The sequence below is a fragment of the Apus apus genome, chromosome 3 (assembly GCF_020740795.1).
Source record: "Apus apus isolate bApuApu2 chromosome 3, bApuApu2.pri.cur, whole genome shotgun sequence".
Taxonomy (NCBI): domain Eukaryota; kingdom Metazoa; phylum Chordata; class Aves; order Apodiformes; family Apodidae; genus Apus; species Apus apus.
The window spans coordinates 28,847,168-28,857,614 of record NC_067284.1 but is presented as its reverse complement, the minus strand read 5'-3'; the positions used below and the strand labels follow the sequence as shown (position 1 = coordinate 28,857,614).

The 10,447-nt window shown below is 35.4% G+C and overlaps 1 protein-coding gene across 1 annotated transcript in view; it reads right to left on the bottom strand.

Annotated features, from left to right (window-relative positions):
* Nucleotides 1-1,676: 1,676 nt before the first annotated feature.
* The window catches only part of SNTG2 (syntrophin gamma 2), a 129,016-nt gene continuing 120,245 nt past the window's right edge, over nucleotides 1,677-10,447 (bottom strand). The window contains exon 17 of the mRNA XM_051613790.1: nucleotides 1,677-1,971. Coding sequence (XP_051469750.1) covers nucleotides 1,840-1,971 — 132 coding nt within the window. The 3' untranslated portion in view covers nucleotides 1,677-1,839. The remainder of the gene's footprint in view (nucleotides 1,972-10,447) is intronic.

Below are 10,447 nucleotides of genomic sequence, written 5' to 3'. Positions count from 1 at the left end.
TCCTTTTTTTTTTTTTGTGAAAAAATGTAATATAAAATTGAGATACTATTTGTTTAAAAATACCATAGTGGCTATACATATTTCTTTACAATTAATTAAAATATTTATTACCTTTGCTAAATATTGTTCTAACAGGAATTTATGCTCCTACTATGCCTCCTTGCAAACAACATTAGAACTGTAAACACCACTGGAATTGCAAATAGAGTTCCTACTGTTCAAATTAATTTCTCTATGGATAACACTTGGCAACAGGTAATCCTTACAGTAGGATCACCTCACCTAATTTGTGCCTAAGCTTTAGGTGGACAGATAAGCATCCATTTAAAGTAAGTGCCTGAGGCCTCATTGCAATCTGTCAAGACAGCCAACCACCTTATGACATGAGAGGGGGAATTTCTCTGACTGAATTTAAGCGGTAAAGTTCAGTAAACACTCTCCTCACCTGAGAGCTTTTGAAGGCGCCTACCTCTTCTCCTTAGGGTACAGTAAATTTAGGCTTTTACTTTAGCGGGACACTTTAGCAGACTTCTGTAATTTAGGGAGAACTTCGATGACTTAGCTCCATATCCATTGTATCTATTTAGGATATTTTTCTTGCTTGATCTTTGATTGCTTTATTTGATTGAAAAAAAAAAAAAAAGTTGCATGATAATGCCTCAAAACTGCTCTTGAGAACAACTGAGAATTCTGTCACAGAAACCTACAATCCTTGGTATTACTTACAGGGAAAATGCCCTAAGATTAAAATGTCTTAATTTTGTATAGTTTTTCAATAGCAAGAAGTATTATCTTTTCATATAAGATGATTTCAAAAGGCAGGCTGGGAATATGTTAAAAGTAGAACCATATTGTTTCCTTAGCAAGGGCAAAACTCACTTTACTTATGTATAAGTCAGGGTTAGAACTGTAGGGAAAAAAAAAAAAAAGTAGATAGACTAGAAAAATCTTTATATTTTGTTATGCTCACCCTATACTGGGAGCATCCTCCTCCAAAAAAACCCCTGTTATTAAAGAAGCTGTTCTCTACCATACAGAGCATCACATCAAAGAATAGTGTTGAGGCCATCTATGAACGAATAAATGAATGATTTATGAACGTTTTATTAACAGGCAAGAAAACCCTATGGCAAGTTTTCTAAAACTGAGTGCCTACAGTTAGGCTCCTTAGCATAATCTAAAGCTCTTCAGTTGATCTACCATGGTATTTAAATACATACTTGGCATTACCTTATGAATACACTGGGGTACTTAATATGCTTAGAGTCAAATGTGTGCTTAAGCCTTTCCTTCAATCTGAAACAGAGGACTTAGTGTTTTGCCAAAGCTAAACTCTCAGGTCTTAAAAGATCTGGACTGCAGAACTATTATTTTTTAAACATATCAAAGCAACATGAAAGTCCAATTCCTATGACAGCTGTCTCCAGTAATTAGTCCTTTTCTACAGTGAAGGCTGTAGAAATTGTGTGCTCAGCACTTCTCAAAACAGACTTAAGAGGCCAAATTTTGGACACACGCTTTTCAAATGTAATTCCACATTTCTATGTAATATGGAGGAGTATCTATGAAAGTGAGAGCAGAAATCCAAATTACATCACAAATATTACTGAATGACTCACCATTTTATATTAATGTGGAAGGTGACAAACTGATTCAGTTTGAGTTAATTTGTTAACTCATAGATTCAAAATGTTCAAAATTAATTGCAAAACCTCTTAAGGTTACACATAATAAGTACAGAATTCTTATAAAATCACCAAGTTGCCATAGTGTGCATGAAATAACTACTTTCTTTAAGAAAATAATTTATTTTCCATAGTCACAACATATAATATGGTATCAGTTACTGTACATATATTTTCTTGCAATACACTGACTGTCTATGAATACTGGATCCACAGATGCCACTTTTGCTGCTATAAAGGAGTGAATACAGTGTAAAACTGCTGTCAGATCCTGAAATTCAAGTTCCTGAAAGAGGAAGTAAGAGAGAAAAAAAAAAAGAGAAAATGTGAATTCATATTTAGGTTTATAAATATTTTGCATAAATACAGAACAGTCTAGTTGGCAAACAACAGACTTTAAATTAAAATTTGAATCTTTATAGGGAACTGTAAAGTTAAAAGTGTTAGATTAAAAGATGTATATCTGTACCTCGTTTACTGGAAGTGTCACATGTCAATTTACTTTTCACTTGGTGCTACTTCATTGATAACATTTTAGTCAGCTTAGACAATGATAGCATTCAATTTGCAAGAACATTCAAATATCACAACATATTTTAAAATATTTGCCAAGTTAAGGATGTTTGGGGGTGATGTGGTGTCAGTCACAGCCAGGGAGGGTGATGAGGACACACATTTTGGCAGCCTTTGAAGGAGCAAGCCGAGAGGCCAGAGGCTGGGTGGAAGCTAAGGTAAAGTCACACCACAGCCTGTGTGTAGGAATATGGCTGGGTATGAATTTCATATACCCTAATTGAGAAAAAAATGCAGAGTTACTCTTAACCGGTTCCCAAATTCCCTTGACCTTTTCACAACATATTTCAACTTCTGTGCACAGATTTCTTTTCCCCAGTCTCCCTAGACAGAAATGGAATGATGTTCTAACACAATGACAACAAATATAATAAAAGAAACATTAATTTTACATGATACTACTATTTGTAATATAGATGATTATTGATATGCAGCTGTTAAATATATTGTGGGGACATTTGGACAGTTTTTGTTTTCAGAAGAAGATATTTGTTTCCACCAGTATACTTGCCTTTAAACAAAAAGCAAAGCACTGGACTTCTGTTTTTCCTATCACAGTGTATTACAATATCTTCTCAACAGAAGTGACTCCAAGTATTTGGAATTTGAGGCTACGGTTCTGGAAAAGCACACCTTAACACCATTGTGCTACCAAAGACCATTTATTTAATAGGCAGGAGTGGCTTTACTACTAATGACTGTCTTGAATTGCTCAGTAGTGTGACTGTATATTAAACATAACTGGGAACTGTTGGCAGTGGAGGGAGCTGCAGGGCAGCCTCTGTGACTCCTCACAGATGGGACTGCTCTGTGCCGGACACAGCTGCTTTCAGCCAGTTCCAGCCAGCCCCCACAGGGCATGGCTCAGCCCCCCAGCCAAGGTAACGGCACCTCTGGAAAAACATGTTTAAGAAAGTGCAGCAAATTCCCAAACAGGAACAAGGCCAGTGCAGTAGGAGGTGCTCCAGGGCAGAGCAAGGGACACTCCCAGAGGGACTGCAGCCCACAGAGGAGACACACTGGAGCACAGGAAGTAAGAAGCAAGGAGTGGCAAAGGAAAAGAGAAACATGGGGTGGCAGAAAGAATCCACTGCACTCTGGCAATATTTGAGGGATCTACTTCAAGATTATGAGATTCTACTGATTCTGTAAAAAAAAAAGAAAAAAAAGTGCAGTTTCTTTACAACCTCAGGCACATACAGTTTATTTTCTTAGGGATTTTATTTCCCACTAAGCAAATGCATTATTCCCAGAAAAACTTGATTTTCTGTTGCTGTCTGTTCTCTCCAGAATCGGATGACAATAAGCAATACTACAGCACAATAATAGAATGATTCAACAAGCTCCCAAGATAAACTCTTCCCGTGGTGTAACAGGCCTTACAAATGCCTTTGTCCTCTATGAAACGCCCACAAAAACTACAGGTAAAGACCACCTCAGACACAGTAGCCTTGGAACAGAGAAAGTTTTGGCAGCAAACTGTCCTCTCTCAACTGTTTACTCAGTACACACAGAAGCCTAAGAACAATGATTTCAGCCCCTAGGTCCTGCAAAGAATATAGAAGCAGAGATTTTTAGATGTGTATAATAATTTGTCTTGGGTGAGTCATCACCAGACAAATTTTAACTCCTTCCAGAACCAGGAAAAACAAGAATTTCTCAATTAAACAGCTTTGAGAGTGTGTTAATATAATTGAAATTACTTTCCACTGTCTTCAATAATTCTTCTGTAAAATTACTGTCTGGTTTTTCTTCAACTTTCCAAGAAAATATAGCTGACTTCAGAAACAATGCATAGCCATTTTTTATGCCAAGAGTTGAAGCAATAAGCATTTTAAAACACAAATTAAAAAACACTTCCAAAATTATAAAAGAACAGCAAATGCAAAACACTTCTAATTGAAAAATAGGGGCATAAACCAATATAACAATTAAATAAAGTAAAATGTGCTATTTATTGTCATTTGTACCTAGTTAAATATTGATAAAATAAAGTAACATTGTGGGAAGAGGCAAAACTCTCAAACTTCTGCTTTTGCATACTTGCTAGTCAACAAATTAAGAAGTAAAAAGAAGAAAAATCTCTTGAGAACTTGTATCAAACTAAGCACTTAGGTAGCTATTAATAACTAGCACTTGGCTGCTGAACTAGTCATTCAAGCCTCATACTCAAAATCAGATCTCATTGCAAAAGGAAAAAAGATCTGTGAATGTTGGCTAAAATCCTTTGAGGACTTTAGGCCCATGTGATCTTCATTTGATTTTTGAGGGCATAAACCCCCTGTTTTTTCTATTTTGATTATGAGATAGATAGATATGGAGCAAGTATGGAAATAAGTTTCTCAAAATATATTTTATTGACAGGAGATGATTTCTGCTGTAAATATTAATATAAAATTAATATAGTTTTTTCCAGAAAAAAATAGTGCCATTATTTAACTCTCATTGCCTAACTTTTATAAAACTAAAATGAAGTACACACTCATAACAATTAATGAACTACAACGCAATATGAAATTATACAGGCCTTAGTATATCAGTTCTTGACTCAAGTCCAAGGTTTACATCTCCTGAATTACCATCTTTGAAAACAATAAATTCTAAAATATAAATCCACTCACATCTTAGTTATGCTCCAAAATCAACTGAAATCATATAACAATTTCACCTCAGCTTCTGACATTCAACACACTGACCAAATGCAGCCAAATGAACTGAGATTAGAGAGCCCTCCATAAAGCTTTCAATTTCTCTACTTATGCACTTCTAATCTATACACCTACTGTTCAACCTATGTTTTATGTGAAGGTAACACTGCATTTTCTCCAGTTAATACAGCAGGTCCCTCAGTCAGGGAATTATTTTCCGGAGTGGTGCTAGTTTTGAAAGTTGTTACAGAGCTGGGTAGCTAAACAGGTGGTATGTAAGCACTTTTTATGCTGTTTACCTGCGGGTTTGCTTCCCTCATTCTCTCTCATATCCTCACAATTTTATGTTACGCTACCTGTGGAATCATAAAAGCGGAGCAGAGCTCTGGAGGTGCCCTCTAGAAGGGTTCGGTTAGATGAGGTCAGGTATGGTGGTATCAGAGAGGTGGGCTTCACCTCAGGTCTCATGCACCAGAAACTCCCGGAAATACAACTGATCACAGCAGTAGTTGACACAGGAGATCACAAATGGAGGTGAGGCTTGCAGTGCTTTGTGTTTGGTATCTGCACTGGCTACCTTCACTATCCTGAAGCTCACTGGTCAGGTGCAGGTGCTGGGGGATAGTCAAGTACATCCAAAGCAAAACTTGGGGTACAGATTTATGCAGGCTTAAGACAGAGGTTGCTCAGAGGAATGGTGTTCTGGAGGTGAAAATGGCTTGCATGCATAGTACAGCAGGGAAATGAGAAGGGGACTGGGGGTTAGTTTGGAAATATGGATTTGGTAGAAGGAAAAGATGTCCTTGTGGCTTGGGGAAATGTAAATGTTGTATAATCAGAGGATATGGAGACAACACGTCTCTTAGCAAGAGACCATCTGTAATGTGGTTTTTAGGGTGAAATTTGGCTTCTTCAGGCTTAGAACATAATGTGACCTTTTCCTATAAAATAACACCAATGTCACTGCTTTCAAAGAAATGCATTGCTCTGATAATTTTCTTTTTCAACATTTCTCTCCATACCCAGCCAGGCTGATGACTAAGTTATTGATAATTTTATTTGTTCTGTATCATCTAACACCACCCTTCTGCTTGCTTGCCTTATCTGTGATTGCTGCTTTTTTTCTTTTATTAATATTTGCAGTTTATTTTAGGTGTATTTAGAAGAACCTGTGCATGTCTAATATCTCAATAAACAAAGCTATTTCGTTTCACTAGATGCATCCTAATAAGTAAGTCTTATCTTTCAGGTAGCTACAGTTTAGCTAAGGGAGCTAAATAATAAATAAAATACATATATGTATTTTTTAAGGCAAACTTGAAAATTCAGGGTACTTGTCATGTAGCCTAAGCATATCTACTATTATTAAGTTTAGTTGTAATTTCTCAGTACCAGATCCTGCGTTCAGGTACATAAGGTACATATACAACTTTGCCAAATATAAAATGTTTTGGTTCATATTTACCATACCAGTTTTCCACAACAAATTACTTTTCAAAATAAAATTTTAGTCAAAATGGTTTACTCATTCCTTAGACTCTGAAATTCGGCAGGAATATGAGAAGGGGTTGCTTTTTATTATTCTTTTGACATCTGCTCACATTTGTTCATTGGAATATTTACTTGGAAAATTTGTATTATATAAAGCCATAATTTTCACTGAGTGTGCTCCAGCTTCTACCAAGTAGGAAATTAAAGAGCTGTGAAACTAGAATGGTCAAATTTGGATATTTTTTATTCTTCCATTTTGCAAGCAACTGATTTGATCTAGTTTTAGAATTTCTTTTACAATAACTCTTAACATTTTTAAATGGTAAAATAACTTAGGTATTATTTACAAAAAAAATAAATAAATATGAAAACATCATGTGGGACTATGTTTAAGCCCTAATACAGTCAAAACAAATGTCATGTATTGTTTCCCTCCATAGCAGTCAGCCTGTCATAAAATGGAAATGAGGAAATTTTGCTATAGTTTATTCTCAAAACCCAACCTCCATATTTTCCAATCACTTTATTATTCTCTCTATAATTTAAAATCAGTTAGGTAATAATCTTGGTGTTTATTTATAAATCTTGTTATTTTTCTACTATCAAAGTTAGGTCTGTAAGTCTCTATATCTCCCTTTGATTTCCTTTTTTTAAATATACACACAAAAAATAATGCTACCCAGCTAGCCAAACTTGTCTAATATAAATTCCACTGGCTCCTAAATGCTACAAAAATTAGGATTAAAAATATTTCAACCACCTTCCTTCCATATTCTGCTTTGTGTTTATAACTCTTTGGTCTTACTTGTAATGTGGGATGCAGTTTAATTTTTTTTTTATAACTGGAGCAAACAAAAGAGCATGTAATTTATCTTCATTCACTTCTTGCTCCGTTTCCGCAGTAATCTCTGAATTATTACTTGCCTTCATGCCTTCAGCTCTCTACTACTGTTATTCAGAGATTTATTCTGTTTTTTTGTTGTTGTTGTTTTTAATTTTTTTTTTTAATTTATAACTGTTAAGAAAAAAAAACAGAAGCAAGTATCTCGTTACATATGAACTTCTTGGGTGTAAGAGGTGCATGTGCAATCAACATGCTTGATAAGGCGTCTCCAGCTCGAAGAACCCCAAACTGCTGATCCCAGGAAGAGCTGACCACAGCCCATATAAACTGCACATTGTTGCCACAATGCAGGAATACTATATAATAACCACTCGCCTCCCCCTTTTAAATAGTTGCAGAGCTGCTCTTTCATACAGATCCATTTACATGCCATGTTGCAATCTCAGAATTTTAAAGTCTTTCTTCTAAAACACGACTCTGATTTCCTACAGAAATAAGTGATGAGATGACATATGTGTGCATGAGTGTAATTTTTGCCCTATTTGTCAAAGAGGGGGACACCTCAAAGGAGCTGAATTTCTAGAAGTGGGGCACAAGTTTGGGAGATCCTGTTACCACTCAGCAGAGAAAGGAAGGCAGGTAGAGAGCATTGTTCTTTCCTGACCAGACCAACAGCCAAGGCAGCAGTCCCTTGGTCACCCATTATACATGGGTTTTCCAACCAGGTAGTACACAAATACCTACAAAACAGTTGCAACAGCTTTTTCCCCTATTGTCAGGCTGGATTAAAATACGCTGGGATTTCACAAGAGTATGAATGCATTGCAGTGACTTTTAAGGAATTTCAAGCAGTCAAAGTGGTTATTACTAGAAGAATTAAAGGCAGGGAAATACTAAAGTAGGAAGCTATGAGGGGAAGCTGTATGGCATATGTAGGACCTGAAGGAGGTACAACTGTCAGGAATCAAGGCCTTATTAGCTCCTTCAAACAGAAAACTTTTTAAATGGAAAAACATATTGTTCTTCACCTAAAACTGAAGTGCACAGGAAGAAGCACTTGGCTTAAAATTTATAGAAGGAGAAAAAACATAATCCCCAGCTAGTGACCAAGATGCAAAACCAGAATTCCCAAATGTGATACTTTTTGTGCATGAGTATATAAGCATATAAAATTAGACATAATCTGGAAAATTTTTTTGGAACCTTAACTCTACTGTTTACTGCCAAATGAACGTAAGTCATCTGTATCAAGCTTTATTTCACATCTAGTGGCTCATTTACTCAGGAAAAATGAAACTTCTATTATTTGATGACATTTTCTGTTTCTCTTTATTGGCTGCATTTCACTGTACAGCACCATCTGGCTCCATGAAATCTCTTTCAGTACAGTAAGCAGTGGCAGATACTGTACTATAATATGGGTATTACTAGTCTGTAATTCTGAAAACTAAATACCATTTAGGTGGTGGGCATATAGCTGAATATATATAGCATTTTAGCTGTGTCCCAGTCCCATTTAATGTGAAATTCTAGTGGGTTCATTGCACTGTGAAGAAGCAGTGGTAAAATGTATAGTCACTGAAATGCTGATAAATCCTCAGCTCCTTCGTATCAGCCTTTCCTCTGGCCTTTAATGAGCTTTTCCTGGGCTCTTCCAACACAACACAGATGTACATTTAGGTACGTACAGACTTAGAATTCCGTATGAACCAATCACATGTCATCTTCCATCTGGTAATTTCAAGGTACTTCACAAATACTAATGAAACCCAACAAATTTTCTGTAAAATTATCCTTAGGACTCACCCTTCTCATTATAAGAATACTATTTTCATTAAGTTGCTAAAATTTACAGTTTTTTCTATCTAAAGAGTAAAATACAGGTAAAACCAATTAAAGACAATTGAAGTTATCACAGAAATTTTTTTTTTATTTTTTATTTTTTTTAAATCAGATTGCTTGCCGCAACAGAAAGAATGATCCAGTATGAAAGCAATGAATTCCAATTGCAAGGAATGGAATGGGAGCCTTTGGCCAATCCTACACATGGATTATCTAATGATTCAGTACAGATTCAGAGATTCAGATTATGGTTTTTTGCACCAGTACAATCTTCCTGTCTGACCTCTAACAAGTAATGTGAGCTCTCTGCAACAGATGATCAGGTATAAAATGATGAGTACTGTGAGAAATGAAGTGGAAATGACCTGCTTCTCTAGTCAAGTTATTATAGTGTTGTATCTTTTGTAACAGATATTGTAATATATTTTATAATAGAGCCAACAGACAACTCAGTTTAAGTTTACTGCTGAAATACAGAATAATTAACTAATATAGATGTACACAGAAAGACATACTGCATTTGTTGTAACTTTGTGATAAACAAGGAAGATTAGAGATTTTCTTCTTACAACTTTTTTTTAAACATTAGAAGGATAATATATAAACTTTGTGTATGGTTGCTATAGAAAAGTAACACTGCAGAAGTGACTTTAACCTGTACCCAGTTAGGAGTATTTGACAATTTTCATAGATCTTCAGATATTGTCCTGTTGTTTTCATTGGCTTTTGTATAACAAATCCCAGTTGAACCTCACTCTTACCTTCCTCTTCTCTGTTATATCACATCAAAGTTATCATTCCTTTTAAAACTGCAAGATTGAAAAATTATCTTTTTATTTATTTATTCAGTATCAAGTTTGGGATGACAGGGCAGAATCAGCCCAGATTAAGGCATTACGGCCAAATCTCCAGATGATGATACAAACTGAAACCCTGAATTAGAAACTGCTGAAGTTCAGTTTGGAATCTGAATTCTAAGTTTTACAGTTTTATTTGATGATTGATAGAGATTAAAAAAAAAAAAAATACACCGGTAAGATCTCTAGTGACTGGATGTCTCCACAGCTTAATTCCAGATACTGCAAAGCACTGAGTGCTATGAATTAAAAGTAGAACCAGTAGGTTTCAGGAATTGCTTGGCCTCTTGCAAGAATATTGCCTTTTTAAAGCTAATGTTACACACAAACTTTTATTTCATTGGTAGACCTTAAGCACATATTCGCTTACAATTTTAAGTCTACTATACAGCACCTTAAAAATATATTTAGCATTTAAATAGTTTTATTTTTTCTTTACCCTTTTTAAAAACAGGTTTTAGATATTATTTCTATTATACATTGACTAGACAACTTCACAGACATCAT